The 17174-nt window shown below is 47.5% G+C and overlaps 2 protein-coding genes across 2 annotated transcripts; both read left to right on the top strand.

Annotated features, from left to right (window-relative positions):
- Positions 1–9088: 9088 nt before the first annotated feature.
- HOXB6 (homeobox B6) lies at positions 9089–11147 on the top strand. Its single transcript, XM_086626401.1, has 2 exons — positions 9089–9554; positions 10862–11147. Exons 1-2 carry the CDS (start codon positions 9146–9148, stop codon positions 11119–11121), a joined length of 669 nt encoding a protein of 222 aa, XP_086482527.1. The 5' UTR covers positions 9089–9145; the 3' UTR covers positions 11122–11147.
- A 3068-nt stretch (positions 11148–14215) lies between these two features.
- Positions 14216–15980, top strand: HOXB5 (homeobox B5). The gene is made up of 2 exons (XM_086626597.1): positions 14216–14765; positions 15725–15980. Exons 1-2 carry the CDS (start codon positions 14216–14218, stop codon positions 15970–15972), a joined length of 798 nt encoding a protein of 265 aa, XP_086482723.1. The 3' UTR covers positions 15973–15980.
- The last annotated feature ends 1194 nt before the right edge of the window (positions 15981–17174 follow it).

The following is a 17174-nucleotide window of genomic DNA, read 5'->3' as shown; positions in this document are numbered from 1 at the left end:
AAATCAACAATGCAAAACAAAAGGCGAGTAAATTTAAGCACTTGCGCGGGGGAGCATCCTCCGTCGCCCTCTCCCCCTCCCTCCCTCCCCTGCCTGTTTATTTACATTGCCAGGCTGCGCAGTAAAGACTCGGATTCCTCCCGCGGAAGCTCCACGTAATTTATTCCGCAAATGCGCTGCGGAAGATGCACAGGAAAAAAAAAAATAATAAAAATGCAGCCAGCTTTGGAAGGACTTGGTGATGGCAGCCTTCCACCTTCTCCCCTTCCTTCCCTCCCTGTCTCTCCGCTTCTTCACCCACCCCACCGCCCCAGATGACGGCACGTCCTCCGCCAAGGCGCGCGGAGCATCCTTTAGCAGGTTTTAGCGAAAATAAGACGCCCCGCCAAGCGCCTGCGCACCCACATCTATAATACAGATTTTCAGTGTCTGCTGCATATACTAATTGTGGGAAGCCCATTATTAAAGGCAGCAGCTATTATGGGTTGTGCACACTGAAATTCCCCCTTGAAGGGAAGGGAAATGGGAGAAATCTCCCTTTTCCCTTGGTGGAATCCCCTGGTGCAATCTCTTTGCAGGAGCGCTCTGGGCGTAGCGGGGATGCGGGGAAAAAAAAAACAAAAAATAAAAAAGGCCAAAAAAAAAAAAGCAGCGATTCCAGAAATTCCTCCCCCCTCGCCCCAGCCCCGGTCCCGGACCACAGTGGCCCGGCTGTCTGCCCCCCCCCCCCCCCCACCTTGGCACGGAGCTCGGCGGTCGGGGGGCAGGCAGGAATTGAGGAGAATTCCATGAAAAAAGGCAAAGCAAATCACACCGACGCTTGAATATCTTAAAGGCAGGGTTTAGCGGCGAGGTGACCCACCTTGCCGGAGCATCTCCCCCCCTACCCCCCGCGCTATAGCGGGGGGACTCGGGCGGGGTCCCGGCGGCTCCGTGGGGGTCTTAGGTCGTGGGGAGCCCGGCGGGCACGAACCCCGCCGGCTCGGCTCTGCCCGGGGCATGGGCACCCTGGCCACGCTTTTATTGCCTTTATTTGCCTCTTTTTTCTTTTTTCTTTTTCCCCTCTTAAATCTGCTAATTGCCCCTTTCAGCAGAAAGGATCTCGGTCGCGTTAAAAAAAAAAAAAAAAAAAAGACATCCAAAATCCCACCCGAACCCCACTGTTTTACTGTGCCTTTCCCCATTTAAAAGCCAACCTCAACCCCAAGCTCTTTATTCTGGGGGGGCTGTTATTGTTCGTAGCCTAACGTCTGGGGCGTTATTCGATTATTTCTCTTCAACACCCCCCCACATACAACCATGGAGGGGGGGGGAAAATCCCTGAACCCTCTTTCATATTCTTTTATTTTTGTTTTAAAAAAAAGATGGCGGCTAAGAAAAAGACTGCTGTTAAACCGGTCATGAAGAAATGCAATAAATTCCTTGTTGTTTTATGAAAATTTACAACTTTGTGATAGAACTTTATGAGTGGCTGGGTTCTGGGATTGGCCAGAGCCGGTCATGTGGACTGCTAACCGTGAACATGAACTTTTTATTATTTCCCATGTGGTTATATTGCACCATTCTTCTGTCCGCTGCACCTTGGGTCGGATCAGTGTCCTCTATAGGGCTCTCGCCTCTTTACATTTTTTTACTTTTGTGTATAAGCTCGATAGGGCTAAAACAGGGGAGAGGGGAGGGGGGGACGCCTGTACACACATCCACACGCACACACAGACACCCACCTCCGCACCCACACACAGGAAAAGAGTTATATGATTTTTTTTTAATTATTATTATTATTTTTTTTTAAATTCCTCTGTTAATTTGTCTGCTGATTTGGAATCTCAGTAGTAATGGAGGGGCAGAGGAGATTCTGGACCGAGTGGAGGCTATCATTTTTCAAAGAGGGAAGTTACTCCATTTTCTATGCAAATGACAGAAATGCAAGAAGCTCTCACAAGTCAGAGAGGCAATCGACGGCTATCAGGTTGGGACAATATTTGTCAGCTAACAGATAAGCAAACGCTGTCTCTCTCTCCCTGTATATTTTACTTATGCCACAGAAATGGACGTCAAAAGGTAAGGGAATAATATCTGTTTCTCTTCATTTATTTTTTTTTTTCTTTGAGAAAATGCATTTGTCAAGCTGCCTTTTCTATTTCATTCCCCATCTCCCTCTCCCTTCTACCCAGGGGGGAAAATCGAAAGAAAAGGGTGGGGTGACGAAGAAGGGAGGCACTGGAAGAAATCAGGGGTGGCGGAAATCTGTTTAAGTGACAATTTTCCCGAAAAAGTGTAGCGTAAAGCTGAGAAAAAAAGAGAAAGGGAAGAGAGAAGGAAGAATGGAAAAAAGGTAAAGTAAGAAATTGAGAGAAGGAAAGAAAGAAATAGGGAAAAATGCAAGAAGGCAAGAAAGAAAGAAAGAAGGAGAGTGAAAAGGAAACAGTGGAAGATAAGAAAGGAAATAAGAAAGAGAAAGAAAAAAATGAAATAACGGAATAAGAAGGAAAAATAAAGCCTGGAAGGTCACCTGGAGATAGTAGACTTGGAATGAAGGATTTCGCAGTAGTTCGATGGCGGAGGCTTTTAGATACTGCCTTTAAAAAAATACGAAACCCTTTGTGGGTAGTTGTCGTGTTTTATTTTTTCCCCCCTCGCAGAACCTCTCGCCACTTCGCCTGTCTTCAGGCGAGCCCAGTAATTTGGCGAAGTTTGTGTGGAAGCCAGTTGGGTTTTGCGTTGCTCTCCAGGGTCGTTATTACGTGGGTGGTTTCTTCGGAGAGGGCAGTTTGCGGCGGTCCTCGGAAAATAAGGTTCTGGAAATTAGTTAAAAAAAAAAAAAAAAAAAACAAGAGGGGAAAACAAAAAAAAAAAAAAAGAAAAGGAAATCTATAGAAAAAAAAAAAAGATAGTAAGAACGAAGCCAACCCAGAGCTCAGCGCTCTCATTGAATTTTTTTTTTTTTTTTTTCCCCTCGTGTAACTCCCAAATGAAGCTGACGTTGCGATGCAATAAACCTGCTTGTATTTAATTGCGTTCTGCGGTGTTAACGGGGCTTCACGGCTTCCCCTACCGGGACACCGGCTTGGGTTGCAGCCCCACAGTGCGTCGGGGCTTTTTCCACACCAGATTATGTGCAAATTTCTTTCTTCTCTGCCTGTCTGATAACCTAAAACTTGCCTTCGGATTTAGGAAAATATTTGTCCGGAGATGCCCGTCAATTTAAATGTGGTTTTTTTTTTCAAGATTTCAAGGGGGAGGGTTTGAAATATAGTACTAATTGCTACTGTTACGAGGTGATTTTTAAATAAGATAATGTAAGAGCCTCTGTGTGTGAAGCGAGATTGAGTAAGAAGAGATTCATTACTTAAGCATAAACCATTTTATGACGTGACGATTTATCTCACCTAAACTGACTGTGCCTGAACGTTGTGCGGACAAGAGTAAATGATCGCAAACCGTGGAAATAATAAACAGAAAGTCATTTAAAAAAGCTGTTTCTTCCCAAACCTGTTACATTTTTCATAAATCACAAGGAAAAAAATTAATGCCGGTTCAAAGGCCTGTCCTCCCTTTTCCCTAAGCCGCTCCGCGCTCGTTTTTGTGGTGGTTTTTTTTTTTTTTAATTTTTCTCCTCGTAAGACAACAAAAATATTAAAATTTAAATTAATTTAGAAACCTTACTCCAACAAGATTTTATGCCGGTTCTTCCACCTCCTCCGTGGGCAACCACTTGTGGAAACCACGCACCTCGATGCGGACAGGTCTTTTTAACCATTTCAGCCCGGTCCGGCGTGCGATGATCGAGAAACCTCCGTGCCCACCCCCCCCCCGCGGTGTTGGGGGCGGTGGGGGCGGTGGGGGCGGTGGGTGGGATGTAGGGGGTCCGCGCTGCTCCCGGCGGGGCTCCCCTCCTGGCATCCTCCCCTGCTCGTTTATTTCAGAAAATCAAATAAAAAGGGATAAAGCCGGGGCAGCCAGCCCCCCCGCCGCGCCGTCCCCCCGGTCCCGCCGCGCCGCGGGGCTCGCCCATTCCCCGCCGTCTGCTGCCATCTACCGTCGGCGGCCGGCGGCTCCCGGGGGGCTCCCCGCAGCCGGTGCCCCGGCGGGGGCCAGGGCGGGGACACCCTGCCCCGGCTGCCCTCCTCTCTCCCGGTCCGGGCGGCACTTTACCCCCCCCGCCCGGGCAGAGCTTCACCCTTCAGGCCCGGTGCCCCGCTGCGTACGGCGAACGGGAGATGTGGTTTTGAGCTATACGTGTAGCCTTAAAGCGTCTGGGTGAACATATATAGGGTGAACTCGCACATGTACGTGCGCTCGCGCGCGAGCTATGCGTGCCCTACACGCGCGTGCCGATCTATACATCCCCCTCCTCGACGGACGCTGGTGGGCGCGTACGCCTGTTCCGCGCCGTGTCTGTACGGATCTATAGGCGCCCGCACGCGTAAATCTGTCTATAGGGCCCGCACATGGGAGATGAAAGGTGGCTGCGCGCGAACACGAGCGGAGATGTTGTAAATCGCGGTGCAACGATGACGTACGAGGCGGCGGGGGTTGCGGCTTATCGTGACAGGCAGAGGAGCTCGCGTTTATCTATCGCTGGCAGCGGTCACGTCGGTGGGGTCTGGAAAAGATGCGCCAAGTCGTGAGGTGGTTGCTGGGGACGGAGCGCGGAGTAACGGCGGAGGACGAATCACTCCGAAGTTACTATAGGCTCCGCAGGGACAATGCGCGTCTGTTATTTTCAAAGATTTCTCTCTCGCCCTCCCTCCCTCTCGCTTTCTCCCTCTCGTTTTCTCCTTCTACCACACAGTTTCCTGGCAACTGTTTACGTCCAGACATTTTCTCGAAGAAAGTGAGATGCCATGGGACTATGTTAAAAAAAAAAAAAAAGGGGGAAAAAAAAGTTTCTCTCTTTTGACCAGCAACAGCCACGATTAACTTGTTCCATGCTGTAATTCCCAACACCCCCCCAGCATTCTCTTTCCGCATTACATGATCCGTCTCGCCTTTTCCTCCCCTTCTCCCTGCTTTCCCAAGACTATTTGGCCAGCAGCCCCCTTTCCCCCTTCCCAGGGCTTGCTTTCGCGGAAATACCTCGGTCTGGATGTATTTGGACTCCCCCAGTGCCCCTCTCCCCACCCTGCCCTCCCCTCCTCCCTCCTCCTCTCTCTTTTTTTTTTTTTCTTTTTTTGTGTGTTAATAATTAGCTGCACTCTTTAATGGAACAATGGTAGATTATTATTGTTTCTTTTCAAAGATGCCATTAACAAGGTTATTATGCACTGCACGGGAAGTCAGGTAAATTAAACTTAAATCGCTGGAAATTAAGTTTCAGGCGGTTACACGCGGGGAGCGAGGGTATTTTCTTACACCTTCAGGGGTGGTTGTTTTAAATAATCCAACCCTGGAGCTGTACACGGCTCTGTCGTGTTGGTTGTATTTGTTTTTTTTTTTTTTTCCGATGTGATTTTGGGTGTGCATGGGCATTACAAGGAAAGCTTCTCTGCTGCCAGCGACTTTCTCTGTCTGACTCCAGGAACAAGGGGTTTTTTCAAGTGTTTTCGTGGTGTTGGCTTGACTTTATGGCTGCAATAAGTCCCTCGGTAGGGAAACCCCCGCTGTGTTCTCACTTCAGAAGGATCGGGAATTCCAGCTCCCCATGAAAAAAAAAGAGAGTTTCATTTTTTATTGGAACCAACTGCACTGAACTTTCTACCAAGTTCTTGGCGGGTTTAGCTCTCACACAAGCTATGCTCTGTTCTGTTTGCATTTCGAAATATTTGGGTGTTGTTTTAATCCCCTCATCTATCTGCCTGGCTCTGCTTGGTGGGGTTGGCGTTTGCTGGCCAGAAAAGCAAAGTGACCGAAAGTGGGACCTTCCTGGGCAGAGAACTGGGATTGTGCACACTGTAAATACTTCTCTTTATCTGTATTTACACCCTGCAGCTGAGTGATGTCTGTCAGGAGGGGAAAGGCGGTTTCCCAGCGCAGTGAAATGGGTCATACCACCTTCTGGTGCCTCTCGCAATTTCCCCGCTTTATTGCTCCTTCTTAGCAAACCCTGAGCCTGATTTTGAGGAAGATTAGGCCAAAAACTGACTAAAGATGTGCCCGTCAGTGCTCTCAAAGACGGGTCTAACTTAAGGGCTACTGTATAAGCGCACTTCTGCAACCGCTATTGCTCCGTGTCTGCGTCCCTCCCGGCTGGGCTGCAGCTCGAGGCGTCCAAAGAAAATATATTCGCTAAGTCGGTCTCAGATTTACCTTCAGACTTTGGCGGGGAAGGCGGGAGAGCGCCTGTTAAACAGCTACACTAATAATCCTTGTGGGTTTTTTAAAATATATTTTTAAATAAAGCTATTTATCTGGGATTAGAAACCACCTCTGTGCTAAACATTCAGTTCTCCGAGATTTAGTGCCGTTTAAGACCTCTGCTCGTATTTACACGTATCATAGGTGGCAAATCAATTAGACCGAGGGCCTGACCCTCCGGAAGATGAAAACTATGACAGGCATTGGGTTTTTTTTCACCTTGGGAACCAAGTTTTCTTTTCTTTTCCTACCCCAGATAGCCGTCTATAGGGTCATCCTTCACTTAAGAGGCAAGACGTATTATTTTTTACCTACACCGCATCTAGGATGTCAGCGATAAGCAATTAGCAAGCGACCGGCTTCAAATAGGGCATTTTTATTTTCTTTTAAAACGGCGTCTGTCAAATTAGATAAAAAGCCTGGTTTCGCCACAAACGCACCGGTATGAGCAGGATTTCGACACGGTAAAACTTGCGAGGGGAGAGATTTTTTTTTCCCCAAAACTATTTCGAGGGATTTATTTGCAGAGCAATCAGGAGAAGTGAGAGAAAATATTAGAGCAAACATTTTCAGCAGATGTACTCACGCATTGAATTATCAGGTCATCCCATTTCTTAGCCCCAAATTTGCATGCGGAGCTGTTCATGCCAGATAATCGCTGGTTTTGCAGAGCTACAAATATTGCGTAACTCTAATCAAATGCACGAGCTGTTCGGCTCCTGCAAAGCAGTTAACTTCAGGCTCCCATCCGAGCCTTTATTTATTTTTTTTTTCCCCTCTTCTCTAGTCATCGTTCCTTCGCAATCTCACATATTTTTTTTTTCTTGCGTGCCAATAAAGCAGATCTGCGTAAGTTTGGGTCCATTCCATACACAAAGGGAAACTCTGCAAGAACAAATATAAGAGATATCAGTCAGAGAGGGGGTGGAGGATGGAAAACTACTTCCTTTGCATGCTATTTCCTTGAATTATAAGGATTACGTTGCAGTCGAAATGTTCATTGCAGCCGTGGCATGAAACAATCTTGGCTTTGCTGCTGTAAACATGATGTTTAAAATAAATTAGCTCGTAATAAGATACTAGTTTCGTAGCTGCTTAAAGCTCCGTCAGAGCGAGCCGCATTGGCAGCTCTACAGACACCATGTAATATATGTAATTCCAGATTTGTAGCTCACACATTCGCAGACTCAAGTACAGGGTGCTGTGTATTACAAGGCGTGTCATTTCATTGCATGTAAGACCCGACAGACAGATGGCTACAAATTCGGACAGGAAACAAATCCTCGATAAAACGCGGATGATCGGGGGACAGTCCTGGGTTTAATTTAGTGTGGTGGTTTGTTGGGTTTTTTTTGTGGTTGCTTTTTTTTTTTTTCCCTCCTGTAAGATCGCTCTGATTTTCCCATTGGAAATTAAAAAAAAAAAAAAAAAAAAAAAAAGGAAGGTGGCAGTCAGAGATCTTACTCTACCTTGAGAAAACAGGGATCTGAGGAGGGGGGGATGCACCAGGTAGAGCAGAGCACGTTTCTGGCGAGGAAATCCCGGCAAACCCGGGAGAGGTGAACCCCGGAGCAAAGCGGAGCTTTTAGGGCGACCGGGAATTGCTTGAGACTTTTCAGAATTATCCCTTCCAGCCTTTTAACTTTGCAAAAATAGGTATTTTGCAGTGCGGACGGGCTCAAAGAGAGGGGGGAGGATGCAAAACCACGGGGTCTTCGCACACCTCCAAGGCAGCAGCCCCATCACCCTGCCAGCTTTCCTCTCGTGAAAAAGAAAAACAACTCGATCGGTAACAAATCAATAAACTCCGCTTCTGCCCGTAACCCAGGGCTGCCTTTTGGCCATAAAAGGTCGGGCATAGATTTGGTATTAACAAAAAAACGCAAGAGGGCACAATGCGGTACCGGACTCCGGAGGAGATCGGGATTTAGCAGGGAATAAAGGAAATACTTCGATTTTCCATTTATCTCCGGAACATGGCGCTTTTGCAGATAGAGAAAGGAAAAAGATGCAATATCTGAAAAGCGAAGGTTTGGTTCAAGCGAGCGCAGCTTTCCCGAAGAGGGAATGCTAATCTATGGTAATTAGATAAACATGAATCGAAGTAAGTTGTCAAAACCGATTTCTTCTCCTATAGCAAATCTAAGTGAATCAACCCGACAGAATCTCCTCCTTGCAAAGTTCACACACACCCACGAAAAACTTTTTTTTCCTTTTTTTTTTTTTTTTTTTGGTTTGTTTTCTTTAACTGTAGCAAAGCACCCAGATATTTCGGGACGATTTGCAAACACCAAGGGTTAAAGTTTTCCGAAAGCGTACAACTAACTTTTCCCCCCCACTTACAGCCGGTGTTTGTATACGTTATATGTGTGTAAATATATATATATAGGCGCGCACACCGCCGTCCGCGCAGACGGGCTCTCGCACACCCCCGCGCTGAGCTCCGGGGGAGGGGAGGGGGGGGGACGGGGGGAACCGACGACAACGTTTATTTATTTATGAAGCTCCGAGCGCGCCGGGAATGTTTCTTTCGGCAGATATTATATATTTGGTTAAGGGGGTGCATTTCTGTTGTTTAAAAGGGAGGGAAAAGGGGGTGGATGGTTTGTTCTTGGGGTCCCTGGTGCAATCTCAGCTCCTCATGGGTGCTATTTTGCAACCTCAGGCGCCTGCTATTGGTCAGCCCATGATCAGATGGTTGTATTTCCTTGTGTCCCTCGCTGGCACCACGCCATCTCCCTTCAGCTAAAACCCAATCTCCGATATACTACTAATAGCTAAACCACTTGGACTATAAAACACAACAAATCATAAAGCCGGGGGAAAAAAGGACGGCGGGCTCCTTCCAATGAGTTCTTATTTTGTCAACTCGACCTTCCCGGTGAGTCTGGCGGCGGGGCAGGAGCCCTTCCTGGGACAGATCCCGCTATATCCCTCGGGCTATGCGGATCCTTTGAGGCACTACCCCACCACCTATGGAGCCACCGGCGTCCAGGAGAAGGGCTACCCCTCCTCTCCTTACTACCAGCAAAGCAACGGAGCCTACAGCCGCAGCTCCGCCTGTGACTATGGGGCCGGCGGGTTTTTCAGGGAGAAGGACCCTGCGTGCGCGCCCCCCACCCTGGACGAGGTGCCCTTCGCCCCCGAGCCGCGCAAGTCGGACTGCGCGCAGAGCAAAACTGTGTTCGGAGAGAGCGAGGAGCAAAAGTGTTCCGCCCCGGTTTACCCCTGGATGCAGCGGATGAACTCTTGCAATAGTGAGTTTACTCTTTTACAGAAATAAATACATCAATCTCCTCCCCCCCTTTCTTATTTGTTACCGCCGGAGAGAGAGAGAGAGCGAGCGAGCGAGGGAGCAGGAATAAGGTTCACTTTAGAGCCCAAACTTCCAGCCGGGAAGTTGGGCGACACGAGAGGCTCCAACTTGCTCCTCACACGCACCAAAACTTCACGCCGCTGAAGTATTTTCTCCCAGCACCCCCCAGCTAAAAAGTTTTCCCCTTATTTAAGCCCCTATACAGTATTTCTCCATTTCCTCCCCCCCTCCCCTTTTTTTTTTTTTTTTTTTCCACATTCCAGTTTGCGTGTCACTCAGCTACAGCGATTTGTCTCTGTCTTTTCCCCACACGCACAGGGAAATATCTTTTCTCAATCAGATCTGGATGACTTTACACACGCACCGACCCACACCCCCACGCAGCTCCCTCTCTCGCTGGCTACCCGGTCTGCAGTTAAATACGATAAAAGTGTTTAAATATTTGAAAGGAGCGGGCTACATTTTTAATGAAACTCGCACATAATGAAAAGTCTGCCTGGGGAGAATATCCCCCCCCCCCCCCAGTGATATATGACTTCTTTAAGTGCTGTTTCCTCAATCAGGGGAAAAAAAAAAAAAAAAAGAAAAAGAAAAAGAAGGGGGGGAAGAAAAATACTAGAGGCTCATCACCCTTCTTGCCATGTTTAGATGCATTTGTTGCCTTTTAAGTTCCAAATTGATGTCCATTAGCGCAGGGACATAAAGTGTTGTGTCCTCTTTAATGCAGAGTTTGGGCAGATCGATTCACTTCATTATTGCTTAAACGCTCGGCTCGATTACAGTTGCCGGTAGGGTGGAAAATGGCGAGGGCGGGGGTGTGGGGGGAGAACACCTTGCGATTTTTCATCCCGGAATAAGATAGATCTCGCCCTGTCTCCCCAGCCCTGCCTGCAGTCTGGCAAGTCCGGCACTAACCCTGCTGCCTGCAGCGCGGCCGCGGATCCTCCGCGGGCGCGGCCCGGCCAGGGACCCTCCCTGCGCCCTCAGAGGGGCTCACGGCCATGGGCTTTATTTTGGGGTCGGCCAAAGCGTTTGGAGGGCAGGGGAGCGGGCACGCGCCCCTCCGCACACAGCCGCGGTGCAGGGCGTAGCATCCCCGCGGATTACCCAGTATCTCCGCGGCTCCACTAAATCTCAGGGCTTTCCCCTCTTTTTATTTTCCTCTCTTTTTTTTTTTCCCCCCCCTCTATTTTTTCCCTTTTTCCTCCTTTTTTTTTTTTTTTTTTTTTTTTTTTGCGGGTGTCACAGGTTCCTCCTTCGGGCCCAGCGGCCGCAGAGGCCGCCAGACCTACACCCGCTACCAGACGCTGGAACTGGAGAAGGAATTTCACTTCAACCGCTACCTGACTCGGCGCCGGCGGATCGAGATCGCCCATTCCCTCTGCCTGACGGAACGGCAGATCAAAATTTGGTTCCAGAACCGCAGGATGAAGTGGAAAAAAGAGAATAAATTGCTCAACTCCTCGCAACTGAGCGCGGAGGAGGAGGAAGAGAAAGCAGCGGAGTGAAAGTATTATTTAAAACACACACAACAACAAAAAAATAAAAAAAAAAAATAGGGAATGAGTGAGTGTGTGTGAGAGCCGAGAGGATGAGGGGGGTGTGGGCTGCGAAGGCAGGGGAGACCTGCAGATTGGTGGGACAAGTCCTCTGCAGCAGCAGCAACAGTTAGAAAGTTTGGGCCACCAATGCCATGGACTCGTATTCCCAGTGATCTGTCGTGGTGTCCAGAAAAAAAAAAAAATCAGGCTTCTAGTTGCGTTTTTTATTTTTTTTTTTCCTTCCTAGACCTCCCTCTCCTCCCACTCCACCCCCCCGAGATAAAATAATAATAATTAAAAAGTAAAGAGATAGAGAGAGAAGGGGGAAAAGAAAGGGAAAGAGAAAAGACAAAAAAAAAAAAAGGACTCCTACCCGTATTTCTACCCTTGGTGTCACTGTTAGTAATCTGCTAACTCTTGTATTTAATGGAAGTGCTGCAATATATGTCATTTGAGGTGTTTATTGTCTTAATTTTGTAAAAATGTTTCATGCACGGTTGACATAGGGTATTTTTTCATTTTTCTTTCTTTTCTTTTTTTTTTTTTTGTTTTCCTCCTTTGGTAAATTAATCAAGCCCTGGGGTCTTTGTAATTAGTTTTTTTGAATATTTTTTTTTTTTAAAAGGAAAATCTACTGAAAGAACGAGTACTACCTAAAAGGATGCAAAAGCAACAGCGACAACAAGAAAAAGTTATATATTTTATTAATTTTTTTTGTACGTGTTGTGTTTGGAGTTTGTCTTAGGTATGAACATGGAATTCTCTAATAAAAACAAAGTCTTCGATCTCACACACACTCCCCTGTCATTATTATTGTTGTTCTCTTTGCCTTTTCCAGGGGAACTTGCCATTCTTAGGGAGCAGAGGGTTGTACAGAAAGCTTTGCTTCTCTCTGTCTGACACTGGCTTCTAATCTGCCAGGACAAGCAACTCCGAGCACACGGAAGTTACAGTGGAGAGATAAATCTGGTTTTCCCTCTTTTTGTCTAATCTGAAATGGAAGACCTTTCACCAATAGTATTTCCTCGCTGACATTCTGCTTTAGTATCGCTCTTTTTTTTTATTGTTACAGTACAAAGAGTTATGACGAAACGCTCTCCATATACATAATAAATCAAGGAAACAGGCAAAAATATGCTCTCATTTATCTACCAAAGATACCTAACATTTGCCTAGCATCTTTCAAACATCTGGTCCCTTACTTCATACCCCAAATCAAAGTGAAGTGTATTGCAAAAAAAAAAAAAGTCCAGATTTCAAGGGAATTTGCCCTGTGAAACGAGCAGCTTCTCAGCTCCAGGAATACAGCCTCCATTTAAGGAGGGGGGAAAAAAGGTGGGAAAAAGCTAAGCTAAGTCTGATGAGTTCTTTTAAAAGAGTAGGGTTTTATTTTCATTTGAAAACATTTTCGATGGCTCCTTCTGAGAGGCTGACTTTGCTCGGGACGGGATGAGGAACGTTTCTGCTCCTTTCCAAAGAGGAATCTCCATGCAAACAGCCAACTTTTCTTGGGTTTGGGAATTAAACGAAAGGAAATGCTTTTTCTGCTGGGGATTTAAGACTGGAAGCAAGCGACCAGCCCAGCCGATTTCGGATCCCGTTTTCTGCAGCTTCACAGGGGGAAAACGCGGTGTAACAGTATCTCCCGCCTCCCATCCCCTTTCCCCACCAGAAATACCTATGTATGAATGCATTCCCCCATGCCACAAGCTGGTTTAATGTCAGTCACTTTTAAAATCAATTCATGCAGAAGCTTCACAGCTGTAGGACATTTACTATTATTGCCACGCTTTTCATTGCCCGTAATTATTATAATTATATGTCACTTTCAATATGGCGCATAATTTCCAATGAGTTGCAGACAGGCATATGAAATTCCTAAACTGTCTCGGAAAAAAAAAAAAAAAAAAAAAAGAGAGAGAGAGAGAAAATAGCGAAGAAGAAGAAGGGGAAAAAAAGCAAGTATTGCTTAACAAAGCGCAGCTCTTGCACAACGTTTTTACCAATTTCAGAGTGCTTTTGCTCCCCAGTATTCCTTGCAGGTTAGCAAATGGAAAGGAAAAACCACGTAGCACAATGGTGTGTTCAAAGAGGACGTGGAACGCTCAGGAACAAGAATATCCTAAACGCAACGTTGGCGACCAGTTCCACCGGCTGGACTTTCCCTCCTTTTCCTTTCTTCCCACCCCTCCATTTTTCCGCCCCCCCCCTTCCAGAATTAAGGTGCGACCGCATCGCTGGCTCCACGATCAGCGTGGAAGGAAGCTCGACTTTTCTGACAATAACCACGCGAAATAACCCCAAACAGCCACGCTCCCCCCCAACCCTGCAGCAGCTTCGCCTCTATCCCTCACCCCCCCCCTACAAATATTAAAAAGAGAAGACTGCTCGGCCCCACAGCGACCCGACACCTCATCCCTCGCTGCCTCTCAAACTTCCCCGGCGGTGTTATAAAGGAAGAAATTAAGAGTTTAATATAGGAGCTGAGCGAGAGGACCCACGCGGGGAGCGCGGACACGCGCGCAGCGGCAGGACACCCCCCTCCCCCCCAGCCCCCACCCCGGTCTTTTATCTCTGCCGTGATTTTTCGGAAGGAAAAAGCAAACAAAAGAGGAAGAGGAAGGGGATGCGGAGCGGGGAGCGGGTTCGGGGGTGCGGGGGGTCCTCTGTGCGTGCGCCCCCCCCGCTCCGCGGGCGCGGTGCGTGCCCCCGCGCGGCCGGCAGGTGGCGCGCTCCGCCCAGGCGGGGGGCGAGCGCGGCGCCGGCGCGCCCGGGGATTTGGGGCGCCGCGCACCGACTCGGGCCTAAACGGCTCCGCGATCGTCATTATTTGTAACCATAGAGCATGAATTACCTCTTGAGGTCATCAGTGAGAATTTACGACTGGTCAACAAAAGCACGTGATTCCCAAACGCACCCCCACCCTCCCCCCATATTTGGCCGCGTACATAGCAAAAACGAAGTACAGTGCATTGCTATAATTCATTAATACATCATAAATCGTCAAGCACAGGGTTATAACGACCACGAGCCACAAATCAAGCCCTCCAAAATAACCCAAATGAGCTCTTACTTTGTAAACTCGTTCTCAGGGCGCTACCCAAATGGCCCCGACTATCAGTTACTAAATTATGGGACCAGCAGTTCCATGAACGGTTCTTACAGAGATTCAAGCACCATGCATTCCAGCTCTTATGGCTACAACTACAATGGGATGGACCTTAGCATCAACCGCTCAGCCTCCTCTAGTCACTTTGGGGCTGTGGGGGAGAGCTCCCGCGGTTTCCCTTCTCCAGCTCAGGAGAGCAGGTTTAGACAGGCGTCCAGCTGCTCCTTATCTTCTCCCGACTCCCTTCCCTGCTCCAACAGCGAGAGCCATGGAGGCAAACCCGCCCCGTCCCCCTCCGACCAAGCTACTTCTGCCAGCACCACCAACACAAATTTCACAGAACTAGACGAGACCAGCGCGTCCTCGGGAGCCGACGAGGGCACTCCAATAAGCAGCAGCATCCCCCGAGCGCAGGCAGAGCCCATCGCGACCTCCACCGCAGCAACAGAAGGGCAGACACCTCAGATATTCCCTTGGATGAGGAAACTTCACATTAGCCATGGTACAGCTACTTCTCTTTTTTTTTCCCCCCCCTCTCTCTCCGTCGTTGTCGTTGTTGTTTATTTTCGCACCCCCCCCCCCTTTTTCTCTTGTGTGTGTGGGGGTTTGTTGTTTTGTGTGGTTTTTTTTCCCCCCACTTTTCCCTCCCCACCCCCCCACCCTACTCCCTTTCCCCCCCCCCCTTCTTCCTTTTATTCGGTGGAGGCGCTTTGATCAGAAACGCAGCTATTTATTGCTTTTGTATTTCTTGCTCTGATCGCTGCTTTAAAGCTGCCTCTGGCGCCTGGAGGGGGGGGGGGGGATTTTATTTTAGTTTCGCTATTCTTGCAGCGAAATGTGCGCTTATTTCAAGCTCTTAGCTCTATCTGGATGGTGGGAGAAGGTAATTTAAAAATTGAGGGAAGGGGGTGTTCCTTGCGGGGGGAGAGGAAAGGAAAGAATTGACCATTAAAATGGCATTATATGCACAGATGGGTCTCTCGGTCCTTTCCTACTCTTATTTTGCTGGGTGTATTCTTGACAATCTGCTCTCGACAAAACCAAAATTGCGAGGAGATACATGGCGAATAGCGAGCCCCCCCCCCCCCCCCCTCCTGGAGAAAAGAAAGCAGCATTAAAGCAGATGCCCCTGCAAACAGACCCGGAAACACCCAGGCAGAGGCGAAAAAGGGAGATTTCAAGATCTCCTTTCCCCAGTTAAATTATGAATATTGAGTTGCGAATGTCTGTTCTGGAGGGGCCAAGGGTGGGGGGGTTTTACACGTGTCTGGGGGTGTGCGAGAAAGGGGGGGGGGGACTGTTATTTGGGGAATAAGCAGCTTTCCTAGCTGCCCAAAGAAGGCGAATATTTTACCTCGGTATTAAAAAATAATAATAAAATAGCCTTAAGGATTAAAAATTTCTAAAAAAATCCTAGCAAAAAGCCAAAACCCAAACCCCGCTGTTGTCCGTGTTATTCAGACATGACTGGACCGGACGGTAAGAGGGCGAGGACAGCGTACACTCGCTACCAGACCCTGGAGTTGGAAAAGGAATTCCACTTCAATAGATATCTCACCCGCAGGAGGAGAATAGAGATCGCTCACGCTCTCTGCCTCTCCGAGCGCCAGATCAAAATCTGGTTCCAGAACAGGAGGATGAAATGGAAGAAGGATAATAAACTGAAAAGCATGAGCTTAGCCTCGGCGGGCAGCGCCTTTCAGCCATAAATTCTAGAGGAGGAATATCGAGGAAAGAAGAGGAGACGGGGAAGGAATACGTAAATAAATAAATAAAGCGCCGCAGATCTTAGTTTCGGAGTACTGTACAGTGAGGCACCTTCTTTTCGGCATGTTGTTGATATTCGAAAACAAAGCGTATGGTACCGTTATCCCAGGACTCAGTTCACGTCGTGTTCTGTTTGGGGCTTTTTTTTTAATTATTTTTAATTTTTTTTAATTAAATTTTATTTCCAGATGCTCCTCATGCTCCTGTTGTTCTTATAAATGTACGTGTCTGTGCTCTCTTGATGCTTTCTGGAAAGCTAGCATGTTTTATGTGAGCCCTTTAAATGTTATAACTTATTTATAAATTGAGAACAGATATGATTGTTTATTTGTTGGGCTTTTTTTTTTTTCTCCCCCCCTTCCTGAGTTTACTACTTTTGGGTGAGTTCTTCTCTGCCTAAGCTAAAATAGGGGGTTCCTGCACTACAGTCGCAGAAAAAAAAATATCTAAAAAACAAACAAAAATGTAAAAAAAAAAAAAAGAAAAAAGGGAAAAAACAGAAAAAAAAGAAAAAGCTCTTGTATCTTTCTGTCTTAAAATTGTCCAGTCTGTGTTTTAGTTCAAACTTCAGGCCAGGATTTCTATTCCCAGGCTAATTCCGAGACGTACTCTTAGACGTGGTTAAACTTTTACTATTAAAAAAAAAATAATAATGTATAAAATCGGACCAACAATGGAGTGCTCTAATGTTTGTAAATACTAGAAATATTTCTGATGTGACTAATAGACGGTTTGTAGTGGGCAGAGTGAATGCAATGTTATGTGTAAAAATGGCATCTGTCATGTCTAGCTGCCTGTTAGTACTTTGCCAATAAGCTTTTTGTATTTGTTTGTAGCTTTACTCGAAGTCAAATAAACGTTTCTCCTACTCACAAAGGCTCCCAGTTGCACTTTATCCACAACTCTGGAGAGTCTGGGACTCTCAGCACACGCCGAAGCCATGGCACAGAGCTGAGCCTGTGCGAGGAGCTCTCCGCAGAGCTGCAGCCCCTCCTGGGCAGCTCCTTGGGAGCTCCGAAACACCAAATATTCACACCAAAAACCCTCCTGGCACCGCACGGGAATAACCCACGACCCTCCGCACTGCCCGAAACGCCGTCTCCCCCAAACCAACACAGACTGCCCCCACCCCACCGCACCAGAG

Source organism: Tauraco erythrolophus, chromosome 25 (assembly GCF_009769465.1).
Source record: "Tauraco erythrolophus isolate bTauEry1 chromosome 25, bTauEry1.pri, whole genome shotgun sequence".
Lineage (NCBI taxonomy): Eukaryota > Metazoa > Chordata > Aves > Musophagiformes > Musophagidae > Tauraco > Tauraco erythrolophus.
Note: the sequence above shows the minus strand (reverse complement) of the source record. Positions and strands in the feature narration are given on the sequence as shown.

Excerpts from the sequence above, each read along its gene's own strand:
- HOXB6 (XM_086626401.1), top strand. The coding sequence starts at position 9,146 with ATGAGTTCTTATTTTGTCAACTCGACCTTCCCGGTGAGTCTGGCGGCG. Across the intron at positions 9,555-10,861 it reads GCGGATGAACTCTTGCAATA|GTTCCTCCTTCGGGCCCAGC; the intron begins GTGAGTTTACTC and ends CGGGTGTCACAG.
- HOXB5 (XM_086626597.1), top strand. The coding sequence starts at position 14,216 with ATGAGCTCTTACTTTGTAAACTCGTTCTCAGGGCGCTACCCAAATGGC. Across the intron at positions 14,766-15,724 it reads GAAACTTCACATTAGCCATG|ACATGACTGGACCGGACGGT; the intron begins GTACAGCTACTT and ends CGTGTTATTCAG.